The 27621-nt window shown below is 37.9% G+C and overlaps 3 protein-coding genes across 4 annotated transcripts in view; all 3 read right to left on the reverse strand.

Moving 5' to 3' along the window:
* The window catches only part of LOC128514890 (uncharacterized), a 53323-nt gene extending 35446 nt beyond the window's left edge, over window positions 1–17877 (reverse strand). Inside the window, exons 1-2 of the mRNA XM_053488788.1 lie at window positions 17781–17877; window positions 16698–16952 (exon numbers count right to left, since the gene is read on the reverse strand). The gene's annotated coding sequence lies outside the window, so the exon portion shown is untranslated. The remainder of the gene's footprint in view (window positions 1–16697; window positions 16953–17780) is intronic.
* On the reverse strand, window positions 939–6319 carry LOC128514891 (uncharacterized). Of its 2 annotated transcripts, XM_053488791.1 has the most exons (6): window positions 6203–6319; window positions 5791–5851; window positions 4655–4915; window positions 4482–4514; window positions 2857–2901; window positions 939–2625 (listed from the first exon to the last, which is right to left on the reverse strand). In XM_053488791.1, exons 3-6 carry the CDS (start codon window positions 4908–4910, stop codon window positions 1259–1261), a joined length of 1701 nt encoding a protein of 566 aa, XP_053344766.1. In that variant the 5' UTR covers window positions 4911–4915; window positions 5791–5851; window positions 6203–6319; the 3' UTR covers window positions 939–1258. The 2 variants fall into 2 exon arrangements, with proteins under 2 accessions (XP_053344766.1, XP_053344765.1); XM_053488790.1 differs by lacking the exon at window positions 5791–5851 and having other exon boundaries at window positions 6203–6311.
* On the reverse strand, window positions 8318–13222 carry LOC128514889 (uncharacterized). The gene is made up of 2 exons (XM_053488787.1): window positions 13175–13222; window positions 8318–12671 (listed from the first exon to the last, which is right to left on the reverse strand). Exon 2 carries the CDS (start codon window positions 12661–12663, stop codon window positions 8878–8880), a length of 3786 nt encoding a protein of 1261 aa, XP_053344762.1. The 5' UTR covers window positions 12664–12671; window positions 13175–13222; the 3' UTR covers window positions 8318–8877.
* Window positions 17878–27621: the final 9744 nt, after the last annotated feature.

A 27621-nucleotide genomic window follows, 5' to 3' on the forward strand; every position in this document is an offset into this window, starting at 1 on the left:
CTAATGAGGCCTTTCTTTCCTACAAGCTATGAGCGTTCTCACAGAAGGACTATTTTTTTCTGTAAAATTGTTTCTCTTTTTGCAATGAAGTTTATCATGTGTCTGGGCTTCCTGTCTCTTCATGCCTAAACATGTGTTTGACTTCCATTGGTCTAAAATATATTTTACCTGACAGCATTAAAGTCCTTATTCTATACGACACATAACAAATATATGCAACCTTTAACACAATATTTTGATTTGTTTAATATTTTTTATTACTTTCAAATTCCAGAGATCCAACCTACTAATCCTGCGACCAATTTACAACTGTGTATATATACTGTATATATACATATACACATACACACACCGTACGGGTATATTTATATATATACAGTATATCACAAATAGTAGTAAAATAGTAGTAAAGTATTACTATAGTAAGTAAAGTAAATTTTGTAATTTTCTATTGATTTGTATTTTTCAGTATGGTTACATCTGCAGCCATTTTTGCTTAGTTTTCTGCATATCTTGTAGATCACAAGCTGTATTCACTAGCACTATCTCTGGCTAGGACTAAAGTATTTCCAATCCCTATCGAGTTAGCTTTGAAACAGTAAACATGGAAACACTGGAGGTGACAACTTTTTATCGTTGTATCTCCGACATAAATACGGCTGTTGTAGGGCCTATTGTGTTCAGAATATAGGGAATATATATATATATATATATATATATATATATATATATATATATATATATATATATAATGTAATATATAATGCATAAATTTTTAGCCCCTTTAATCTGAAATTAAGATTTAATGTTAGGAATCTAAAACAACAACAAAAACAAGAAAAACAACAACAGCAACAACAGCAACAACAAAAAGCATTTTTATGTGGAAAGGAAAAAAATAACAATTTCCACAAGTTTCTTACAAATAAAAAATATTAAAGTTTGAATAAATCATCCATTTTTGCTGTTACACCCATAAAATCTGAGAAAGACACATGGTATTGATGTGAGGCTTTAACCATCTGTCCTTCACCCAGTCCAGGTGAAATGCCCTGCAATGCCCAGAGTCTCCTACGACAGACTCCAGGACTCCTACAACACTGGACAGGATAGAAGGTATAAAGACCGTATGAATGACTGACCAGGTTTAATCAGATTTGCTGTTAATTGTTGATTTTGAAGCTGATAAATGAACCTCTGCAGCAACCTTCTATTTTGCTTTATGTTTTCCTCAGTTTTTTCGTTAGTCCTTAGGACGTTAGGGTCGTGCATTAATCTGGATGACCGAGTTCAGCTCTTCCTGAATCTTTTTAAACACTGCAAGAGTGGGAGCAAACACTTCAAAAATGAACCTTTTACACTTGTTTATACGTATGAAACCCTCTTCATATTTAATCTCCTGTTCATTCTCGTCTTTAGGACCTAACAGGATTGCCTTCTGGAGGTCACACACAAACATGTGATAATGGACCATGGTGTCAGCGCTGGTCTTGGGCATCTTTTCATCAGCAATAAAGATGATTTGGCTTTCACATGTTTTTGGGTTCTTGTACACTCTGACATTTTCAGCAGTAAAGCACGGATACTCCCTGTGTTCTGCCATGTTTATAATTGAGATCTGGTCAAATATGTTCTTTATCTCTTCATCAGAACCATCACACTGTCTCGAAGCCCAGTCACAAAGCAGTTTGTTTATGTGATTTTTCTTCTTCAGCTTATTTTCCTTCATGCTTCCTTTTTTGTTTCTTCCTAAAACAGGTTCAGTTTTGCTCACCAGAGATTCTCCAAGCTGATCTTTCACTGCCCCAGATGGAGATGTGAGGAAGCTCGTACTGCTACCATCCGTCTGCCGAACAGTATCCTGTGTTTCCCCTGGAGCCGGCATGGCGGTGTCCTGATCTTTTACTATGATCCTAACCGTAATCTTGTCCCATACATCCCATGTCCCCTTGCTTGACATATTATCAAATGCTGAAACTGGACTGTTTTTCAGCAGCAAATCTGAAGAAGACACTGTGCCCCCATATGTGTCTCCTAGTGGAGTTTCGGTTTTTATGATTGGCTCATTTGGGCAATTTGGAGATACATTGGGAGACTGGCCTAGACGTTTAGGTTTCCCATCCATCTCATCAAAGTGTGTTTCCAGCACATCATTGTTGTCTTCAATCAGATTGCTGCAATCAGATAAGACGTCTTCATCTGCAGCTTGTTCCTCATTTAGGGTCAAACTTAGAACAGACTGGTCACTTTTATGAGATCCATGTCCACTGCTGTTTAATTCATCTGCAATCGTGTCCATGGGCTCGTCATGATCAGTGCAGATTTTAGTCTTTTCTTTTGATGATGCAAAGCTGCTCTTCTTAAAAAACATGCTTAACGTCAATTTCGGAAATTTTGTTTTAGTCATTTTATTGAGAAATTCATCAATTCCTTTATTTTTTCTGATCTCATCAATATTGTAAGCATTGAGGACTAAATTATTTTTTGATTCTTTGTCCTTTAATTCTTTTTTCAACTTCTCCAGGCCTTCTTCTCCAAGTTTTCCCTCTAAATCACTGATCAACTTTTGACTATTTTTAGCCACCCAGGTTTCCAGTTTGGCAAAGGTGGAGATCATCTTGAGATCTGTTTGATTGAGATTTAAACTGATGTTAATAAAGTATTTTTGTTTAATAAGTGAAAACTAATGAGATTAACAGAGTTTCATTTATAACATTTATAATTATAAAGGATGCTTACTTTTGTATTTTAAATAAGATATACATTCAAAATCATTTATTTTTTACATAATAGGAAAAACCTTTTAAAATAATTACACTCATTTTCATACTGAAAAAATTAAGCTTGTTTACTTACCAGGTAATTCTGTTTGGTGAGTCTCTGAATCTCTAGATCGTTTTCCTGTATTATTAAAAATGTAAATAAAATAATAACTAAACTAGATCACATGAGTGCCAAAAAAAATTTAAAATGAATTGACCCCTGGCTGTATTTAGAGTTGTTATTCAGAGGCTGAATAAACACATTGTTGGGTTGTTCATGCAAGGTCAAAATTCTGGGTTATATCGGGTACTTTAAACACATTGTTGGGTTGGGTAATGAAATGTAGTGGGTCAATTACAAATTAACACCTGGGTTTTTGCATTTTGCAAAATGTTATTGTGTCACAAAGTGTAGTTTCAAGAGTTGTTTAAGCGAGAATGTATGTGTGTACAGCTCAAAAACATCAGTCGGTTATTAACGATAGCGTCTATTTAAAAACCGCCCCAACGATTTCGGAGATTTGAGCTCCAGGTAATACAGGTGACCTGGACTCATGTAGCCGCCCAACACTGCCTCACCTCGGAAAGACCTTCTGAAACCTACGGCTGGCTGTGAGTCTCTGCGGTGGTTAAAATAGAGGATTTATTTCACTTTATATTTTTCTAAAAGTCAATTTTTGGTATAATACGGTTATGGTATAATATATCGCGGCTGTGTGATGCATCCTGTACTCTGCTTTGCATTTATACTATATCCGGTGTCCTCATACCCTCTAGTGGAAATTTCCAGTCAAGTCAAGACTGTTCTGAGAATTGAGACATGGCATGACAAACTTTCTGGATTCTTCACTTCTGAAACGAGGGTCACGCCACTTAAAGCTGGGAGTATTTTATGGTATGTTAATATGAATTTTTACCTAAATTTTAAATGTTGTAGTTGTGGTAGGAGCAGCTCATTTCCATGTTTATTCACTTTTCCACCCTCGCACTTTGATATGGGGCTGTGGAGAGTTTTTATATTCTGTGCCAGTGCGTTTGTAGCATACACAAATAAAATAAAAAAACTAAATTTACTAAAAGTAATCTTTAATGTAATTTTAGGTAAATTACTAGTAATCTTTACTAAAGCTATGTGTGGAAAGTCTGTTGGCATATTTTATATTATTTTATAGTTGTCAGAAGAAGCAGTTGGGGAATGTTTAATGACAGTCTTAATATGTCTTTTGATTCAGGATAATACTGGGGGGAAAAAAACAAAATGATTTTGTACCCTTGTATGTCTTTTTTGTTTTTTTTAGTTTAAAGGAGTTCAGTTAGGCACTGTATGCACTGAAGATTTTGGTTATATTTTAATATTTAGTTTAGGGGTTAGTTATAAGGATTGTTTGTTAACCGGTACATGATCGCAGAGCACCTGCAGCACAAATTTTCTAAAACGTTGTAGGGATTTTTTTAAATAAATGCCATGTTTAATAACCGATTGATGTTTTGAGCTCTACACACACATACATTCTCACCTAAATAACTCTTAAAACTACATTTTGTGACACAATAACAGTAATATCTTGAACATTTTGCAGGCTGCCTTTTGAGAAACCAGAGAATAAAGAATAAACCAGTTGTTGGGTCAAAATAACCCGACAATAATTAGTAAATGACCCACTACGTCTTATTTGACCCAAAATAAACAACCCATTCGCTAGGACTAATCATGCTTACTTGGTGGCGCTTCAGCTTCATTGTCGCTCTTTTCTGTGTGAAATAAATACATAACTGTGACAAACTTGTGTCAAAAAAAAATAATTACTACAATTTACTACATATTTACATAAGTAACCCATGGTATAAAAAACAAACAAAAACAGCAGAACAATTCAACTGAAGAGGCTTACCCAGTTCTTCAAGCATATCGGGCTCGTTCTTCTTCAACCATTCGTACACACAGTCAAAGTGCGGTTTGCTATTGATATTCAGGTAAATTTCACGCATTTGCTCTTGGCTGAACTTTTGTTCTTTAATTTTACCATACAGTTCATTAGATATTACTTCTGTTTCATGCAGCTTATCAGCCAAACCCATTGGATCTCTCGTTTTCTGTATAATTGCACTCTTGTGCGTCTTCAGAAATTGTTCACTGACATCAGTCATGATGTCTGTTGAAGAAAAAAACAACAGTATTAGAGTGTGACTGAGTCACTGCAAGTCAGGAACAAATTAACATGTTAAAATGACATTCTGTTCTCAACCTACAAGTTACATTATCATTGTTATTATTCATCATGTCACTACTTTTATTTAATGTCTTTTATTCTACCAATTATTATTATTATTATTATTATTATTATTATTATTATTAGTCTTCATGTTAAAAAATTGCAACCAATAAATATTATGTAATGTTATATAATTAACTCAGTAATTAACAGTAATTAAGTAAGTATTTTCTACACTTGTTTTCAACACATGTTCTTTTCTCATTTATACATCAATACAGGAAAAAAAAATCCATCCACCTATCTTTATCAAACATTTTTTTTCTTTTTATAAAAAACACAAGAAGCTTATCTTTTTTGCCTTTCAGTGTAGTGTTCATGTTTCTCCCTAATACAGTTCCTTACTTTCCCTTATCTTTAATGGACTTTATCTACTCCATAAAGTCCAGAGTACTTTCTCTTTCTTGTATTAACACTCAGTTTTATGAAATGCCCAAAGGGGCACATTTGATCACAAACCATTTGTTTTAAGCATCATATGGTTGTAAATAAGGCTTAGTTTAATGCTGTGTGCACACTGTGTTTATCTACATGCGCTATTGTGTAAGAAAACGAGAGCACACTGCAAACTAAAGGCAAGCATGATACCCAGTTTGACCCATTTGGATTTTCATACAGAAACTTTGAACTTTGTGTAAATAAAAAAATAAATAAAAAGAAGTACAATGGTTTTTTTTTTTGATTCTCACTAATCTACACTAATACACGTCAGTTTTTAACGATGTGGTTAAGATAAAAGTTAAATTTATCTTCACCTGGTGATCTTTATGTTCACTTTCTGTTGGAAATATTAAGGTTCTTCATCCTACACGCCGTCTAACAAATACATTACATCATTTGGAATAACAGACATACTGTATGTGTATGTGTACTATGTACTATTGTTAACTATTGTGTTCTATCTACAGATAGTTATTTTAAAAATAATTGTACACACAATCCCCCCTTTCACTCGAGATATTCATTCATTCTCTCTCTCTCTTTAATCCAAAATACTTTAGAGATTTTTGAACCAGATTTAAACCTTCCTGCTTTAAATCTGTTTTTCAGGTAATGGAAAAACACAAACACACCCCACATGCCCTCATAAATAAATATCAGCTGCCTGTTGTGCATCGTTTCTCCTGTATATTAGTCAGATTAGTGAAAATGTAGGTTTACACTCACCTGTAAATGAGTGTGAGAGTCACTGAACACAGTTAGGGTTTAGTGTTTGTGCTGAAATCTGGGCTGAACTACAGTATGAGCTACATGCAGAAATAATAAACCGGACAGCTGGAAAACCCAGACAGCGTCTACAGAAATGGCGCCAAAACCTCGACAGCAAATCAGATACATGCTTTCTGAAAAAAAAGCAACAAACTAACATGGTTGGTTAAATTTTGAGACATGCTCCTTTTACGCCTCTCTCTCCACACACACACACACACACACACCACAGATTAGGAAACATACTATCTATGGCGTTTGTATTCCCGCCACAATTCTGAGCGCGGGGTTTGACATTTTGAGAGCAGACAAAGCACTCTATGCGCGTGCAGTGTCTCCACTGCGCGCGCAACAGCTCGATTCTGCGCGTGCAGCGTCTCCACTGCGCGCTCAACATTTATTTTCTGTGCGCAGAAAACAGTTCACAGAGAGTACAGTCCTCCTCTCCCAAATCAAGCGTGTGGTGTCTCCCTTATGAAGGTCAACAGACTTCTCCCTTACCCAGTTGTGCATTCTCTTTTCTTTCCTGTGCTTACAGATGACTAAAGGATGGCCTCGTGTCGCCTCATTTGTACTGAGGTTAACTCGAGAAGTAAAGGATAATAGGTTGAAGGTTGCACATTGCTATACTGTACAAGATTTAATAATTAAATATGAGTGAGATTAATAATGAGTTTCATTAAACAAATATGTTGCCACAACCTAATCTATATGTCCACTTCAAAGGGACTTTTTTAACAATTGTTATTATATATCTGTGTGCCTAACTAATGTCAAACAATAATTAAAAGAGATGGCAGTTAAAAGGTAGCAGCAATAAACGTGTTACACGTCTTGTGATAACTGTACGTGTGCACACATGTGACTGTCATAGATACACATCTGCTACTTTCACATACGGCACTACAGCTCTGATTATATTTCAAAGAATATATGAACAGAAACAGAAAAGGATCATGCATTCAGAAGACACGCAAAACACGATCTACTAAACCAGAAATAAATAAATGAATAAATAAATAAATAGAAACAGAACCCAAGGGTAAAATGGTAATTCTCTCATCACATCAAATAACAATAGAATAATTCAAATGTACAGCAATCACACTTACCGTCAGTGCTGATGAAAACAGTCAGATGGAGACTAAAGTTCACACCACCACAAGACTTTCTCATTCCGAGTCATAGCCCCACTAATGTGGCTTTTATACCGTTCTCTCTCTCTGGTTAAGGCACACATGAACTAATCTAAACATGAATGAAAATGATTTTAAATGGCTAAATGATTTATATTCACTATTAGGATTCAGGATTCAGGATTCAGGAAATTCAGCATAGTATGGTGGGTGGTGTTTCTGTCTCTCAGCTCCTCCATGTGTGTGGTGTTTGCCATGTCTTCTCCATGTCTGTGTCAGTTTCTTTCAGGTTTCCACCATCTCCCATCACATGCTAGAAGGTGAGTGGGCTAAGAGATGTTACCCCTAGATGTGAAAGAGTGAATGAATTTGTGTGTGAATGAGGATGTAGATGGTGTGTATCATGTAATGGAGTTGTTTAAGATGAAGCCCTTACTGAAGTCTTATTTAGTAGGGCGGCCCATTCTATTGTTATTGTTATTTTTGAAGCATAAAAACTATATGAGATTAATGTGGGTCATCTTAGTGAACCTACTGAGTCAAAAAGCAGTGAAAAGCTCTGTGTCATTGTGCCTCTACTTCACAATCTCTCCAGAAATTGTACCTGGTTAGTATTATTATTTGCAGTACTTGTAGTAGTATCAATGGTTAAGGCATTGGACTACAGTTTGGAAGGTCATAGATTCAAATCCCATAACCATCAAGTTGTCCCTGTTGGGCCCTTGATCAAGACCCTCAACTGCTCAGATGTACAGTATAATAGCATAAAATGTAAGTCACTCTAGATAAGGGTGTCTGCCAAATGCCTAAATATAATTTCATGTTAAAAAGAAATCACAAAAATTCATAGCAAGTAGCATTTTTAAAAATATTTTTTATTACAATTATCACAATCCAATTATCAGAAAAGTTGTACAGTATTCTAATGAACAGTTGTTATATACCAATCAGCCATAGCATTACAGAGTATTGTAACATTATGCCCAGTATTGGGTAGGTTCCCCTTGTGCCTCCAGGGCGACTCTGACCCGTTAGCAGGGTCACTGGGGGTGTGGTGTCGGGCAACAGGATGTTACCAACGGGTCTTGTGGTTCACAGAATCTTGTGGGTATCCATTGGGGCTCAATCAGATTGGGATCTAAAACATTTGGAGGCCGGGTTGGTGACCTTCAGCTGTTGGACCCTGTGTGTGGTGGGCTGTTGTGCAATGAGTATTCTATTGACCTCCTTTTATAGCCGACATTGAATTTTTCAATGAATTATGCTGCATATATATTCCAAAGACGGATGTAGAACCAGTACAAAAGTATAAATGTTCAACAGTTGAGTCTGACTATTAGTAAAACATTACAGTTTGTTATAATTTTTTTCTGGGTATGCATAAAAATACCGCGGCTATACCAGCAGTAAGATAACCAAGAAATAGAAATTACATAAAACAGAAATGATCTTGGAATGGAAAAATAGAATATAATCCCACAAAGCGTTTGGGGAGTTTTAAAACTTTTGACTACACTCAGATAAAGAGCACAAATGTTTTTCTTTCTGAATTGTTTTGTACACTACAAGAGCAGGAGCGAACGCTTGGAATATAAAGTTTTTACACTTTGTTATGGGCACTAATGATTCATCATATTTCACTTCGTTGGTTTCCTCAGGACATAGGATTACTGCTTTCTTAATGTCGCACACAAACATTTGATAGTGGACCATGGTCATAGTGTTGGGGGAGGTACTGTTATCAGTGGTAAAGAGAATTTTGCTTTCAGGAGTTAAGTACTTATACACCATGACATTTTCAGCAGTGAAGCATGGATATTCATTGTGTTCTGCCATGTTTATGATGGAAATCTTGTCGAGTATGTTTTCTATTTTTTCATGGTCATTGCATTGGCTCTTTGCCCAGTTATAAATCAGTCCATCCCTTTCTTTTCTCTTCTGTTCCCTCTGTTGTTTTAAATTTCCCCTTTTTCCCATAGCATCATTCTGAGCTTTCAAATCATTGTTTCGAGCTTGCAAGGCTTTGTCCCTATTTTCTGCCCAGATCTCTGTATCAATTCTTTGTGTATTCTCCAGTGCTGGACCTGGATTGTTCTGCTGCAGGGGCTTTGAAGAACGAGGCTCAGGGTTTACCAGCGTAACAGCTGGTTTACTTGGCTGCATGTTCACGTTCTCACACCTGTCCGGTAGTGGCATTTTGGAGTTGATGATTGACTCAGTTTGGGGCAGACATGCAGTAAACATTGGAACATTTGATCTTAAAGGCTTCTCATCCATCTTATCAATCAGCATTTCCTTCTTGTCTATACTTCCACTTTCATCTACTACTGGTGTAAATTTGTGGGTAAATTGGTAATTTTGACACAGATATATATCTCCATGGCTTGAGATGTTAGCAACATTTGATCTTTGAGGTTCCTTCTCTATATCGTTTATCTCATCAATGTGTGCATCCTTCATGTTCCTGCTTCCCAGTGTACTTTCTAGTGGTGGATGTTTTTTGGAGAATGTCTCATTTTTGTCCAAAGATACATCTTCATGCCTTGGGACATTTGGAAAACATACACTTTGTGGTTTCTCATTTATATCTTGCACATCCATGCTTTCAAACTCGTTTTCTAATTGTGCCTCCTTACTGGTGATTTGCTCATTTTCATACAGCAACCCATCCTCCTTCCTTGGAACGCTTGATGTTTTAGGTTTTTCATCTATCTCATCAATGTGTGTTTCTTTCATGACTGTGCTTCCAAGTTTATCTTCTAGTGGTGATTTGCTTTTGGCAGGTGACTCATTGCGGTGCATTGCCACATCGTCATGCATTGAAACATTAGATCTTTGGGACTGCACATCAATGTCTTTGCTTGTAGGTCTGTTTTCTACTGGTGTTTCTGTTCTGATAATTGGCTCTGAAGTGCTGTATGTTGGTACATAAGGGACATTTGATTTTTGTGGTTTGTCACTCATCTGCCCAATGTCTGCATCCTGCATATCTGTGCTTTCAAGTCCATCTTCTAAAGTTGCTTCCTTAATGGTGATTTGCTCATTGTCATTCAGCATTACGTATTCTCTCATTGGGACATTCAATCTTGTATTTGCCTCCTGTGTTTCTTGTTTTTCTTTTTTTATTATTTGCTCATTTCTTTGCACAGATATATATTCGTGTTTCCAAACATTTGAAACATTTGATTTTTGTGGTTCATCATCCATCTTCTCAGTGTGTGTATTCTGCATGTTCCTGCTTACCTGTATATTTTCTAGTGGTCTTTCTTTTTTGGTTAATTTCACATTTTTGTCTAAAGATACATCTTCATGGCTTGGGAAATTCGAAAAACATACTCCTTGTGGTTTTTCATCTATATCTTGCACATCCATGCTTTCAAGCTTATCTTTTAATAGTGCTTCCTTACTTGTGATTTTATCATTTCCATATAGCAATTCATCTTCCCTCCTTGGGACACTTGATGTTTTAGGTTCATTACGTGTCTCAACAATGTGTGTATCTTTCATGACGTTGATTCCAAGTTTATCTTCTAGTGGTGTTTTGTTTTTGGTGGATGACTTATTGTGGTGCATTGCCACATCTTCATGCACGGAAATATTAGATCTTTGAGACTGCACATCCATCTCATCCATGTGCATTTCCTCCATGTCTGTGGTTGTATATGGTGGTTGAATATCGGATTTGTTTATTTTTTCTACTGATGTTTTTATTTTGGTGATTGGCTCATTTTGGCACATATATATACTTCTATCTGGTATAACATGAGGCACATCTGTTCTTTGAGGTTCATTATTCATCTCCTCAATATCTGCATCCTGCGTATCTGTGTTTTTCTGTCCATCTTCTAATGGTGTTTTTTTACTGGTGATTTGCTCATTTTGATCAAATACATCTTCATTCTTTGCCACAATTGAATTTTTAGATTCATCATTTGTCTCATCAATGCGTGTATCCTGCAAGTTTATACTTTCAACCCTGTCTTGTTGTTGTATTTCACTTCTGATGATTTGTTCATTTTTGTGCGAAGATATATATTCCTGCTTCCAAACATTTTGAAAATCAGATTTTTGTGGTTGATCCATCTTCTCAATATGTGCGTTCTGCATGATGTTGCTTTCCAGTGTATTTTCTAGAGGTGTTTCTTTTTTGGTCAATTTCACATTTTTGTCGAAAGATTCATCTTCATGCCTTGGGACATTTGGAAAACATACTCCTTGTGGTTTCTCATTTATATAACCAATGCTTAATGGTGCTTCTTTACTGTTGATTTGCTTATTTTGGTAGAGCAATTCATTTTCATCCCATGGGACACTTGATCCTTCAGGTTTATCATCTGCCTCATAAGGGTTCTTATCCGGTATGACTGCGCTTCCAAGGTTATCTTCTAGGGGTGTTTCTATTTTAGTGGTTGACTCATTTTGCCACAGATACATACCTTTATGTGGTGGAACATCAGGGGCATTTGATATTTGAGGTTTATCATTAATCTCTTTAATATCTGCATCTTTTATATCTGTGCTTCCAAGTCCATCTTCTAATGGTGTTTCTTTACAGGTGTTTTTCTCATTTTGGTGCATCAATACATTTTGATTTAATGGGGTATTTGATTTCTTAGATTCCTCATCTATTTCTTGCATAAATATGTTTCCAATTTTATCTTTTAGTGGTGTTTCTTTTTTGCCATTTTTGCAGAAATTTGATTTTTGGAGTTCCTCATTTCTATTAATGTACATATTCATGTTTATGCCTCCATATCCATCTTCAATTGGTGCTCCTTTTTTTGTGATTTCCTTCATGTTTGTGATTCCACATCTGTCATCGATTGGTGTTTGGTTTTTGGTGATTTGTTTATTTTGGTGCATTGTCGTTTCTTCATGCACTGAAACATTTGATCTTTGACATTGTTCTTTATCAGTATATGTATCCTGCATGTCCACAGCCACATAATCATGGCTGCTTAAATCTACATAATCACCGCAGCTTTGATTTTTATTTTCTGATGAAACAGAACAATGTTTCTTAAAAAACATGCCATATGTCAGTTTAGGAACTGCTGTGGCCTTTGTTGTATTGAGATATTTTTCAAGCTCCCTATTTCTCCTGATCTCATCAATATTGTGAACACTGAAGCTTAAAACAGCTTTTGGTTCTTTGTCCTTTAATCTCTTTTTCAAATCTGCCATGCCATTTTTGTCAAGTTTTCTCTCCAGGTCACTGATGAGCTTTTGGCTGATTTCTGGTGTAGACACCCATTTTTCCAGTTTGGCGAATGTGCATACCATCTTTAGATCTGCTTCATATTCAGACAAAGCTAATGTTAATAAAGTCATTTTGATTTATTGTGTAAAATAGATAATTTATATAAATAAATAGTTATATAAATAATTATTTATTTAACAACCAATTTAGATTGTAAATACTTTATTTTGCCCTTGTTTTACAACAATTTAATTTACTAAGAACCCTGTGGTAGATCCAGGCATACCAATGCATACTGTACATTACTGCCCTGTTAGCTTGCTAATATATCTTTGTTTTAGATCATTACCATTATTCCTAACTTCTACCCAAGAACGCAATGTGAGTACATTTAGATGTAGATTTTTAACATAACAGAGACTTTATATGGCTTCATATGCTAACTTTGATTCATATAAGGCAATTTTAGTCATGAGGCTTAAACAATCCTTGTAGAATGATAAACTTCCTTAGAATTGTGCTAGCTGCAGCAACAAAAAACGTGCCACAGCATATTGTTTTTTTTTTAACCAGAAATCCAGCTTTTTAACTTACCTGGAAATCCTGTAGTATCTGTTTCATCCTCATTTTCAAGTTTGATTCGTTTTTCTGTAAGTTTACAAAGTGCAAATAAAAAATATATATATAAAAAAAACATGAAACATCTACATGAAACATCTAAACAACATGAGACACAATGGGTTGTTGTCAAAATTTAGTAGCGTGCACTGTGATTTCTTAATAAAATTGTGACATCAGTATTGAGACCTGAGATGTAACTACAGACTTTAATATTTTTACAGAAGTAATATTTAGAAGTTATTGTTAGGGGCAAAGGTTGACTGAAATGTGCTATGGTGGCAAAAAAAAAAGCCATTTGCAATTTTCTAGTTTTTTTTTGGCATAAATTGGTGAATGTGATCTGTCACAAATAAAAAACAAACAAACAAACAAAAAATATTTCTAGGCTAAAAAACACAATCAATCGCAATTTGTTTTATATTCATTGAACACACCCTGCAAACATACAAAGTAATGATGGAAAAATATGTGAAACATTTTTTAAATACTTGATTGAAACACCTTTGGCAGCAAAAACCTCAAGCTAGCACTTCTTGTAACTGGATTAGACCTGCACAATGTTTAGGAAGAGATTTGGTCTATTCTTTATTACAGAACTGCCTGTTGGGTTGAGGTCTTACTGGGCTGCTTTTGTGTCTTTAAAGGCATTGTATAGGGTCATTTTCTCAGTAGTGTTATGGAGTATCAAAGTCATCTTTACCAAACTAAGATCTCTAATTTGATGCTTTGTGTGAATAGCATCCTGACACTGTTTGAGCCTTTTATAAGTTGAATTAGCTTTAAAACACACCTCATTCTCAGGTCATTGACTGGACTCTATTTTTGCTAATACCTGACTCCAGCTGGTGTTTGGTGGAATCAGAAGCCTAGCATTTTACTTGGACACAACACAAACAGAGGGTTTTAGAAACTTTTAAGAGTTTAGATTCAATAGGGATTGCAATAAGTATTGTTTGGCAAGTAGGCTGCAATAGCGAACCAGCCCAGACTGATTCGATGTAGGCTGGATTTATAAGACCTTGGGAAGTTTCAGGCAGATTGCCACCAGGTGAGTACCTTGGAGATCGGAAATGGTCTGAAAAAAATGAGGGCACAATCTTGGTGAGGGCCGGGCCTGTGCAATCATTGATGTACAATGGATAGCCTGTGTGAAAAACCAGGATGGCAGAAAACTTTCAAGTTATAACAACAGGACAGGACTTAGGAACAAACAGTGTCATGTAAAAATAGATTGTTGATGTACACTGCTGTGGAATGAGAAGATCCTTTATGGCTTTGGAAACTCAAGCTATCATCTAGGTACACAAACACAGTGATTCAGCACATCTCTTGAAATGTTATTTAAGTTCAGCCCGACTGCCATCACCAAATAGTCTTAGTGGCAAGTTAGTACTGTATGTTGAAGGCCGTCTACTCATCTCCTTTGCAGATACGCAGTAGATGATAGGCACAGCTTGGAGAAGATGATAACACCTTTGAGCCTGACATTAGTTTTAATGGGGAGCGGTTCTTACCAGCAATGGCATTGAGGCCCAAATAAGTCAATACATGGGCAGAGAGACTTGTCCTTCTTCTTGACAAAGAAAAATCCTACCCCGGCTGAGGAAGAAGTACAGGTCAGATCTCCAACTAGTGATTCCTTAATGTATTTCTCTTTGATGATTCTTTCTGGTGCAGAAAAGTGTTAAAGTCGCACAGGAGGAGGTATAGTTGCTGGGAGGTGATCTATTGTGCAGTCATACAGTCTGTGGGGTGTAAGAGTTGGACTTTTAAAAATGTGAATTAAATCATTAGAACAGGATAGGACAGAATTAAAATCAGAGTGTGAGTTTACAGAACTCTGGGTGGTGGCAAAGGTAGGAGAGGTCTAACAAGTTGCCGCCCAAGCAAGAACTTTTCCACTAAGCCAAACCAGGTGAGGGTTGTGTCGAGCTGGTTCTAAGGATGATGGGATGGAGGAAAATGGAGCCATTCTCAATGTGTTTCTCCAATGGCAGTAAGGTCTTATAAGTATAAGTGAAGTATATGGCCATCCAATGAACAGACCATAATTGTGGAGGAGAGTGAACTCAAATATGAACTCAGAATCAGCTCCTGATTGATAGATTGCTGAAGATTCTGTAATCTTGAAACCTCTGCTTTTGCTATTTAACATTCATGCATATCATCTTGCCAGGGCTAGTAGAAGCCATCCTATCACCCAAATCACCTGACACTGTCACATAGTCCTTATCTGTGTTAGCCCAGAGCTATAACCTGTTAGTCATGTTAGCCCGGTGCTATATCTTCTTTGTCATGTTAGCCCAGAGATGTTTTCTGTTGAGCGAAACATGCTTTCTGTTAATTCAAAGATGTTTCCTGACAGCCCTGTCTTCTTTTACGTAAGCCCTGTCTTTTAACTAATGACCTAAGAATCCAGAATTAAGCCGTACAGACCCAGAATCAGACCCTATTTCCTGCCATGCCCTACTGCATACCATGGTGTGAGTACCTCCTGTTGCAGCACCCTAACCACAGCCCCCATGCCAAGCCTCCACCCAGTCCTGTATTAGAGCCTTATTGTTAGAGGAACCAACCATAACCATGGGTGTAACATATGAGCAGGGGAGTGCACTGGATTAACAAAACATTTAAATGATCTTTAGTTATTTCTACCACAAAACAGTCAGGAATCCTCTGAAGTATCACCTGCACATTCGATTTCAATATTCTAAATTAAGAGTTCAGAAAATCAAGTTTAACTGCTTAAGTCAAACCATTTTGTGAACAAAATCATTTTTTTTGTATAGATACACTATTTTTTGCCAAAAGTATTGGCTCACCTGCCTTCCTATGCATATGAACTTGAGTACCATCTAATTTTTAACCCATAGGGTTTAATATGATGTTGGCCCTTTGCAGTTATAACAGTCTTAACTCTTGTGTGAAGGCTCTTAACAAGGTTCAGGAGTGTGTTTATGGGGATTTTTGAGCATTCTTCCAGAAGCACATTTGTGAGGTCAGACAAGGATGTTAGATGAGTATGCCTGTCTTGCAGTCTCCTCCAAAATTTCCATGAACACTCTCCCAAACCTTGTGGAAAGCCTTCTCAGAAGAGTTGAAGCTGTTATACAGTAGCTACCAAGGGCTAACATCATACTAAACCCTATGGTTGAAGAATGGATGTTACGCAAGTTCATATGCAGGTAAAGGCAGGAGAGCAAATACTTATGGCAACATAGTGTTTGTATGTAAGTATTGGACCAATATATTAGTGTGCCTGTAAATACTAGCCGTTAATAAAAAAAAAATATTACAGTAACTTACTCTGTGGTGGTTCAGTCTCGCTTTCGCTCTTTTCTGTGTGAAGCAAATACAAAACTGTCAAAACCTTTAAACTAAGTGGAATGTATATCACTACAATAAGTAAAATGCATGTTACTGAAACATTCTATGTGTATTTATGAGCAGTTGTGTAATAGTGAAGAAAGTTTAAAAGACTACTGAAGCAGCTTACTCAGTTCTTTAAACACATCTGACTCGTTCTCCTTCAACCAATCGTTCATGCAGTCAAACCCCTCGCCTTTGAGAAAGGCATAAATTTCACGAGTTTGCCCTTGTGTAGTTTCCTTGACTTTGATTTTCGCGTACATTTCACCGTTAATATGTTTATTGGATAACAGAGTATCAGCCAATTGGATTGGATTTCTTATGCTTTGTACAATCTTTCCCCTTTGTCTCTTCAGAAGCATTTCATTTTCGCCCATGTTGACTGTTAAAGAAGAAAAAAAGAGTTTATAAAATTATAACCACATCACTGCATAGAACCATGGAAAACAAAACAAAACGGAAGAACAACCCTGAAACTAAACTGAGTATACATTTCCAAATGGGATCCAATGCTTAGCCTGAAACCACATTTAGACTTTATTCACTGAGTTATTATTTTTTTATTAAAGTTGCTAACATAATAATAATAATAATAATAATAATAATAATAATAATTATTATTAATATTATTATTATTATTATTATTATTATTATTATTAATAATAATAATATTATTATTATTATTATTACAACATACAGAGAAAAGAAATAAAAATAGGGCACTTGCAATAAAATAAATACTATTAGGGGTGTAATGATGCATAAGTGTTAACATTTTAACCAGAAACACAGCTCAAAATTTGGGTAAAATTGCAAGCTTATTCTCAACATATTTGGAATCTTTGCCACAAATGTGGAGCACATTTTGTTTCTGCACATTACTGCCTGGAATTTACATCATGAGACACCAAAAGGATCAAACAGAGAGACAAAACAAGCTAAGTTTTATTTTAAAGCTACAGTATGAACAAAAGACGCGGGCGAAACGGCGTAGGTTAACAAATTATGGTCCGAAAGGAGTTTTCATTTTCTGCAATGGAAAAATACTCTAACTACTTAACACAGTAACACTGTAATGTAACTGATTACTTTTTTAATGACAGTATTGTCATAAGAAATTGCAGAAAATTACAATAAAAAATTGTAATGTAATTAGTTACTTTAAAAAGTAATGTCGCCAACATTGATGAAAATGTAGGTTTATACATACCTGTAAATGAGTAGTAGGTCTGCTACACACAGTCAGGGTTCAGATCGTGTGCTCTCGCTTGAGCTGAACTTTAAACGATACCGTATGTCGAAACAACAAATTACTTTCTGTCAAAAGAGAGAGGCGGCTCAAGAGATATCAACCACAGAAATAACGGCTAACATTTTCAGACCACACCTTTGGTAAACATCCAACAGCAACAGAAACACAAGAAAACTAAGAACACAAGATTTAGAGTAGAGGCAAAAAAAAAAAAAAAAAAAAAACCCTGAAATTTCTTGTTTTGTAAAATAATGCCAGCCCTGATATTAGGAATAATTTTGCATTTTATGCTATTACTTTATATTGTTATTTATTTTAAGTATGAAGTCCATTATTCTTGGCATAGAGAAACAGCTGTAGTACTCTGGTGTCATTAACACAATACATTGATTGCTTTCTGAAAACCATGTACAGTTTTTTTTTGTTGTTCATTTATTTTCTTTACTTTGTACTTTGTTAAACATGTTTATTTTATGACTTTTTTTTTTATTAAGGATGTTTTAAAAGTTTAAGTGGTTTTTATCAGACAAAGTAGCTCCAGTCCACACCTCCACAATCATTTTCTTAACAAGACTCTAGGTAACACCTGACTCCATTTTTGAGGTCATTAACTCAAGAAGTCGCACCATTAGAGGTTTTTATGATTGTTCTCAATAAAGACATAAAATATAATTTTTTTTGTTATTATTTTAGGCACATTATATTTGTCAATACTCTTGAATAAGATGAACATCAGATGACATTTTCTGACAAATGAATGCAGAAAATAATGAAATTCTAAAAGATTCATATACTTTTTCCTGACATATTGGTATTATAACGCATTATTAAACTTTGGTAGTATAGTGTTGAACCTTCATCTTCAAGGAAGAAAAGTGGTCAGAAAAAATATTAAATGATTGTGATAACTTCATAAACAGAGATAATTCAATTCAATTCAATTTTATTTATATAGCGCTTTTAACAATGGTCATTGTCCCAAAGCAGCTTCACAAAAAAAAAAAAAATTAAAGATTTTTTTTTTTTATAGAAAAGAAAAGAAAATATTTGGAAGTGTGTATGTGTGAGAAAAATGTGTCTAGATAATAATGAAATGAATGAATGATGAATGAAATGTCTCTGATGAGCAAGCCAAGGGTGACGGCGACAGTGGCAAGGAAAAACTCCCTGAGATGGCAATAGGAAGAAACCTTGAGAGGAACCAGACTCAACAGGGAACCCATCCTCATCTGGGTGATAACAGATAGAAATAACATCAAGTGTGTTGTGCAGGTGAAAGTTCAATATATCAGAAGTTGTGTAAATTCAGTTCAGCAGTAGGTGCAGAGGGCAGATGGGGTCAGATCACTGGAAGCACAGGAGCAGGATGTGTAGCTCCAGCCATCATAAAGCAGAATCTAGCTGGAGCAGGTCCTTCTCAAGATGCCTTAGAAACCTCGCAGGGTTGGCCTTTGTCTACTGAAGCTTGCACAATCTCCAGATGTCTCAGGATGGGTAGAAAAATACAGAAAAGATGGAGAGAATTAGCGTAGTTGCCATTCAGGATAGGTGTACTGGAGTATGAGGTTATGGGATGAGTTACGCGTATGCCAGATTAAAGAGATGCGTCTTGAGCCTACTTTTGAATTGGGAAACCGTGTCTGCTCCCCGAACAGTGTCTGGAAGGCTATTCCAAAGCTTTGGAGCCAAATATGAAAATGCCCTGCCCCCTTTTGTAGATTTTAAAATTCTGGGAATTAACAGAAGTCCGGAGTTTTGTGATCTTAAGGAGCGTGGTGGATTATAGCGTATCAAAAGACTGGTTAGGTATGAGGGAGCTAAACCATTTAAAGCCTTGTATGTAAGTAATACTATTTTGTAATTAATTCTAAATCGAACAGGTAGCCAGTGCAGGGATGATAATATAGGTGTTATATGATCATATTTTCTGGATCTAGTGAGAACCCTGGCGGCTGCATTTTGGACTAACTGTAGCTTGTTTATTGAGGATGCAGGACAACCACCTAGTAATGCATTACAATAGTCCAGTCTGGAGGTCATGAATGCATGAACTAGTTTTTCTGCATCAGATACGGATAGGATACTGCTAAGTTTGGCAATATTTCTAAGATGGAAAAAGGCTGTTTTTGTGATATTGGAAATATGATTTTCAAAAGACAAGTTACTGTCTAATATCACGCCCAGGTCTTTTACTGTTGAGCTAGTAGTAACAGTACATCCTTCTAAACGCAGGCTGAATTGTGAAAGCTGTTGTGTGCTGGTTTTTGGGCCGATGAGCAATATCTCTGTCTTATCTGAATTTAGTAAAAGAAAGTTATTGGTCATCCAATCTTTTATGTCCTGGACACACTCTGTTAATCTAGACAACTTGGGTATTTCATCTGGTTTTGTTGAGATGTATAATTGGGTATCATCAGCATAACAATGGAAACTAATCCCATGCCTTCTGATGATGTTTCCCAGGGGAAGCATGTAAATTGAGAACAGGAGAGGTCCTAAAACTGACCCTTGTGGGACCCCATATTTCACTGGCATTACATCAGACGGTACTCCATTTAGATCTACAAAATGGTATCGATCAGACAGGTATGATCTAAACCATTTTAATGCCTGCCCCTGAATACCTATATGATTCTGTAGGCGGTCTATGAGAATATTATGATCTATGGTGTCGAATGCAGCACTTAGATCAAGTAAGACTAGTATTGAGATGCAGCCTTGGTCTGAAGCTAAAAACAAGTCGTTTGCAATCTTAACTAGTGCAGTTTCTGTACTATGATGGGGCCTGAAACCTGACTGAAATTCTTCTAGGATGTTGTTTTCCTGCAAGAATGTGCATATTTGAGCTGATACTACTTTTTCTAATATTTTTGATATGAACGGAAGGTTTGAAATCGGTCTATAATTTGTTATTTCATTCGCGTCCAAATTAGATTTTTTAAGAAGCGGCTTAATAACTGCCAGCTTCAAAGGTTTAGGGACGTGACCTAGATATAATGAAGAATTAATAATGTTTAGTAGTGGCTCTCCAACTGTAAGCATCACTTCTTTTAAAAATCTGGTTGGTATTGGGTCTAACAGGCACGTTGTTGATTTAGCTGAGGTGATAAGTTTATACAGCTCTTCCTGTCCTATACCTGTAAAGCACTGAAAATCTAAATGTGAAGCTCTAGGCTGAACTAGATCATGAGATGCTATTAGAGGTTGAACCTCTGTTATTTTCTTCCTTATGCTATCGATTTTTTCATTAAAGAAGTCCATAAAATCTTCACTACTAAAATGTTGTGGAGTACTCTCTGCAGGCATCTTAGGTTTTGTTAGGCAGGCTACTGTACTAAATAAGAACCTGGGATTGTTTTGGTTTCTTGCTATCAGTTGGGTAAGATGCTCGGTCCTAGCGGTTTTTAGAGCCTGTCTATAGCTGCACATACTGTCTTTAAACGCAATTCGAAAAACTTCTAATTTAGTTTTTCTCCATTTTCGCTCAAGGTTACGGGTTGCTCTCTTTAGGGCGCGAGTATGACTATTGTACCAAGGAGCAAGTGTTTTATCTCTGACTTTTTTTAATCTGATGGGAGCAACAGTGTCTAATGTACTGGTAAAAATAGTACCCATGCTGCTGGTCACTTCGTCTAGATCGTCTGCATTTAGGGGTCTAATAAGAATTTGGGACAGATCCGGTAGATTACTTGTGAATCTGTCTTTAGTAGTCGGATTCATATTTCTAACAAATCGATAACGTGGAGAGACACAGCTAATCTGTTCTACGGGTAGAGTATATATCAGGAGGTGATGATCTGTGATATCATCACTTTGAGTTAAAATCTCTATATTAGTGACATCTATACCATGAGATATAATTAAATCTAGTGTATGATTACAGCGGTGAGTTGATCTATTTATATTTTGTTTAACCCCAAAGGAATTTAGTAAGTCCATAAATGCGAGGGCTAAAGTGTCGTTAGCATCATCTACATGAATGTTAAAGTCACCTACTATCAACACTTTGTCAGAGTTAACAATTAGGTCTGATAGCAGATGTCCAAATTCTTTAAGAAAATCGGCATATGGCCCTGGGGGTCTGTACACGGTGGCCAGAGTAAAATATAGCGCGGGTTTATTGTGTATTTCATTAAGTGCAACATTAATGACGAGCACTTCAAATGAGTTAAACCTGGGCCTTATTTTCTGAGTAACAGTGAGTACATCTTTGTAGATAGTGGCGACACCACCACCGCGACCAATTAGACGGGGCTCGTGCTTATAAAAATATCCTGACGGAGTAGACTCATTCAGACCAATATATTCATTTGGTTTAAGCCAGGTTTCAGTGAGGCAGAGTGCGTCAAGGCAATAATCTGATACCATTTCATTAACAATAAGTGCTTTAGGCGTAAGGGATCTAATGTTGAGAAGTCCAAACTTTAGAGGTAGACTTCGATTACTTATTTGGCCTTTTTCTGGTTTAATGGTTACCAGATTGTTTCGGCTGGATTTAACGAATTTATTCTTTTTTCTCACTATTCGGGGAACAGACACAGTTTGTATAGTACAAGCTATGTGTGTGCGTCTATTAGTATGGTGAGTTGTATTGTGGCTGATATCTAAAGAATCTGAGGTATGACTTACCGCAAGTCAGATGGTTCGTAATGTCCTGGAGATGTTGTCAAAGAGGACCGCTGCTCCAGCTCTGCTAGGGTGCAGGCCATCTGTGCGGTAAAGCCTAGGACGCTCCCAGAAAACATTCCAGTTATCAACAAAGGGTAATCTCTGTTGTTGACACCAAGATTGTAACTATTCATTGAAGGCAAATAATCTACTGAACCTCTCGATTCCTCTCTGAAATGTCGGAAGTGGTCCAGATACGACGATCTTTGTCGTGGGTGATGTGCTGCGGACCTTCTCGACCAGGCTCCTGAAATCCTTCTTTAGGATCTCCGTCTGCCTCAGCCTGATGTCGTTGGTGCCAGCATGAAGAACCACAGCTCGAATGTTCTTCCTCAGGGCCGCAGGCACCTGTGCAGCAACATGAAGAACACGTGCACCAGGTAAACAGCGCGTGTACGCCTTACCTTTAGCTATGGTAGCACGCACGTGCCGGACAATGGAGTCTCCGATGACCAGCGCGTCGTGTGCCGTCTCACGGAGAGGAGCGAAGCGGTTTCGGGTTGAGATCTCGAAGACGGGTGGTGGCGGAGGAGGAGAGGTCCTCGCCCGGGGCTTGGCGCGCGTCTTCCGCTGCTGCAGTATCCAGGCCTCGTGGTATCCCGGCGCCGGGGTGAAGGAAACCTGGGCGGGCTGCGTCCTCGGTGCGTTGGACCTGGGCAGAGAAGCACGCGGAGTAGAGGTTGTCGGAGAATTCTCATGCCGAGAATTTACCTGGGACAGGTGAGCGTCGGTCCGCGATGATTCCAGCGTGGCTTTCCGCTGCTGTAGCCGGGCCAGCTTCACCTGTAGGTCGCGGATCAGCTTCCTCACGGCCTCCATCTCCAAGTCCACCGAGTGCAGCTCCAATGTCTCCTCACCTGCACACAGAGGCAGAGACACAACCGACATGGTGTCTTAAAATAGAAATAACCGGTGCGAAAGAGCGTAAACAAACTTGTGATAGCCGGGCTAACGGGCTAGCGATGCTAATGAAAAGCCGGCTAGAAGCGGTGTGCTGCAAAACAATTAAATCTTATGCGAAATAAACTTATACGAAAACGATATAACACGCGTTTCGAGTGAATATATTATAAGGTGTTATATGTTTACTCTTCGTAAGGGGACGAAAAAGTAGAAAAATTGGTCAGTCTGGCGGAGCTCGGAAAAAAGCAGCCTCCAATCAGCGTTTTAGTTTTTCATGATAACTTAAACCTTTGGTGAGAATGTGGTTCAGGAAGCATGAGACAGGGATTATGCAAATATTGACTCTATTTTTGTGGTTGCTGAACGGAAGCTGCCTCTCTTTTTCACCAGGAAGTGCTTTGTTGTTCTAATATACAGGTCCTTCTCAAAAAATTAGCATATTGTGATAAAGTTCATTATTTTCTGTAATGTACTGATAAACATTAGACTTTCATATATTTCAGATTCATTACACACAACTGAAGTAGGTCAAGCCTTTTAATTGTTTTAATATTGATGATTTTGGCATACAGCTCATAAAAACCCAAAATTCCTATCTCAAAAAATTTGCATATTTCATCCGACCAATAAAAGAAAAGTGTTTTTAATACAAAAAAAGTCAACCTTCAAATAAATATGTTCAGTTATGCACTCAATACTTGGTCGGGAATCCTTTTGCAGAAATGACTGCTTCAATGCGGCGTGGCATGGAGGCAATCAGCCTGTGGCACTGCTGAGGTGTTATGGAGGCCCAGGATGCTTCGATAGCGGCCTTAAGCTCATCCAGAGTGTTGGGTCTTGTGTCTCTTAACTTTCTCTTTACAATATCCCACAGAATCTCTATGAGGTTCAGGTCAGGAGAGTTGGCAGGCCAATTACCATACCTAACTGCCATCTCTCCTCTTCTTCTCTTTCCCCCCCTCTTTCTTTTTCCTCTCTCCTCCTGTCCCCCCCTTTCACTCTTTCTCTCTCTCTCTGTCGAGCTACACATGTCGTTCCTGAGCTGCCAGTGATCCAGACTCCCTCTGCCCTCCGGACCTGTCTGACCCATCCTGGTGCCCCGCTTCTGGCTGAAGATCTCGTCACATGGATGCCCCGTGTGTCTCTCTGGGATGCGTCTGGTGTCTGGGAATGATTCTCTCTACCTAGAAAATGGTTCTGGCCTTGACTGGTGTTGGCAACTGTTTCTCTGGGGACTTGACAGTTCGATAGTTCATGACTGGAACTTCTTACAAGTCTACCTGGGTCTTCAATAACTACCTGGACTCCATATTAACATCAATTAACATCAGCTATTATAGCTGAACTGCCTCCCACCCTACACACTGTATAAATGCAGATCATTTACTGCTTTTTGTTTCACCCAAATGAGGATGGGTTCCCTGTTGAGTCTGGTTCCTCTCAAGGTTTCTTCCTCTTACCATCTCAGGGAGTTTTTCCTTGCCACTGTCGCCCTCGGCTTGCTCACCAGGGACAAACTGACCATTTTGATTCATACAAATTCACATTTCATACAAACCTAAATAATTCTTTTGACTATGTAAAGCTGCTTTGCGGCAATGAAAATTGCTAAAAGCGCTATACAAATAAAATTGAATTGAATTGAATTGAATTAATACCATGGTCAGTAAACCATTTACCAGTGGTTTTGGCACTGTGAGCAGGTGCCAGGTCGTGCTAAAATATGAAATCTTCATCTCCATAAAGCTTTTCAGCAGATGGAAGCATGAAGTGCTCCAAAATCTCCTGATAGCTAGCTGCATTGACCCTGCCCTTGATAAAACACAGTGGACCAACACCAGCAGCTGACATGGCACCGCAGACCATTACTGACTGTGGGTACCTGACACTGGACTTTAGGCATTTTGGCATTTCCCTCTCCCCAGTCTTCCTCCAGACTCTGGCACCTTGATTTCCGAATGACATGCAAAATTCACTTTCATCCGAAAAAAGTACTTTGGACCACTGAGCAAAAGTTCAGTGCTCCTTCTCTGTAGCCCAGGTCAGGCGCTTCTGCCGCTGTTTCTGGTTCAAAAGTGGCTTGACCTGGGGAATGCGGCACCTGTAGCCCATTTCCTGCACAGGCCTGTACACGGTGGCTCTGGATGTTTCTACTCCAGACTCAGTCCACTGCTTCCGCAGGTCCCCCAAGGTCTAGAATCGGTCCTTCTCCACAATCTTCCTCAGGGTTCGGTCACCTCTTCTCGTTGTGCAGCGTTTTCTGCCGCACTTTTTCCTTCCCACAGACTTCCCACTGAGGTGCCTTGATACAGCACTCTGGGAACAGCCTATTCGTTCAGAAATTTCTTTCTGTGTCTTACCCTCTTGCTTGAGGGTGTCAATGATGGCCTTCTGGACAGCAGTCAGGTCGGTAGTCTTACCCATGATTGCGGTTTTGAGTAATGAACCAGGCTGGGAGTATTTAAAAGCCTCAGGAATCTTTTGCAGGTGTTTAGAGTTAATTAGTTGATTTAGATGATTAGGTTAATAGCTCGTTTAGAGAACCTTTTTATGATATGCTAATTTTTTGAGATAGGAATTTTGGGTTTTCATGAGCTGTATGCCAAAATCATCAATATTAAAATAATTAAAAGGCTTGAACTACTTGAGTTGTGTGTAATGAATCTAAAATATATGAAAGTCTAATGTTTATCAGTACATTACAGAAAATAATGAACTTTATCACAATATGCTAATTTTTTGAGAAGGACCTGTATAGCTCCCAGTTCAGCTCAGGAGAGAGCACACAAGCTGAACCTTGTCCTATGTTGCACCTTTTGGTCCTAATTTCCCTCACCTTCCTTTCAGTTTAAATCTGTCCCCAGTCTGTCTGTGAGAAATCTATAGCTCGTGTAGACCTACATACTCACTAACCTCATTTATAAACATAAGAAATTATGCAGTAGATCGTGGATTACTGCAGAGGTGCGTGCACTTCTGAAGACCAGAGACAAGGTGGCCCTAAGAACAGTGAGGGTCCTAACTGTCCCGGGCCATCAGAGAATCAAAGCGCACACACGGTCAGACCACCTCTCCTCCCAACGACCAGGTGCTGTGTCTCAACACGGCTGATGTGAGGAAAACTCTGGACCAGACAATATCTCTGGAAGAGTGCTCAGAGAATGTGCTAAACAGCTGGCAGATGTTCACATCGACATTTCTCTGAGCACCACCATCGTTCCCATGTGCTTCAAGTCCACCACCATCGTCTCCGTGCCAAAGAAGTCTTCTGTGTCATGTCTCAATGACTACCGTCCTGTTGCACTCACACCCATCATAATGCAGCACTCTAAAAAACGCTGGGTTGTTTTTTCTACCCAAGCGCTGGGTTGCCTCTGTTGGGGGTATTTTTTCTGGGTTATTTACAGAGAGTTGGGTAGTTTTTGTGTAACCCAGCTGCTGGGTTGAAGTTTGATTGGCTCCTCCCCCAAAGGTCACCGGTGGATTCAGCGGCTGTCAGTCAGAGCTTCGTGTCTCTCTTCAGCTCTTACACCGCTGATGACAGTTCATTTAGGGGAAAATGACGTTAAATATAAGGTCTGTATTCACATGTTCACTCACCTAAGTCACATATGACTGAAATATTATTACTATATATAACATTTACTACTGTTACCGTGTTACGGTTACACTTAAACTTTCAGGCTGGTCTGAGGTAAGTTAATTTAGCTGACAATAGCTGCTAGTTAGCCACAGAACCCCACCTGTGTGTGAAGGAAACGGATAAGATGTCTGAGCTTTTTATCTTTCTCTGTAGAATGTTTGCAGGGTGACGAAACTGTAACTGTAGTATTAGCATGACGCTAGCATTTAGTTAGGTTGCTAGCGTTAGCAACCACATTAACATTAGAACTTTATTAATCTCACTGTTTGAGACAATAAAATGCTGGGGTGTTACAAAACACTGACCCTCTCACAAATATACACACCTGCTAACCCTCCCGTTTTTCACAAGCTAGTAATTTACTCCGCGGTCAAAAGTCGCCCGCGTTTCTCCCGAGTTATAACAATATTTTACACCTTTCCCCCTTTGGCAAGTAGTATGAAAATATGACTGCTGCATGTAAGCTAACCAGGTAGCCCTCTTTAACCAGAGTTTCTTGTGACTTAGACTAAATTAACTATCAGTCAGCTGTACAGATAACTACTAGATGGAAGTATTAATATTTGGGTGATTGTAATGTGCCAG

This window comes from Clarias gariepinus, chromosome 27, assembly GCF_024256425.1.
Source record: "Clarias gariepinus isolate MV-2021 ecotype Netherlands chromosome 27, CGAR_prim_01v2, whole genome shotgun sequence".
In the NCBI taxonomy this organism is placed as follows: domain Eukaryota; kingdom Metazoa; phylum Chordata; class Actinopteri; order Siluriformes; family Clariidae; genus Clarias; species Clarias gariepinus.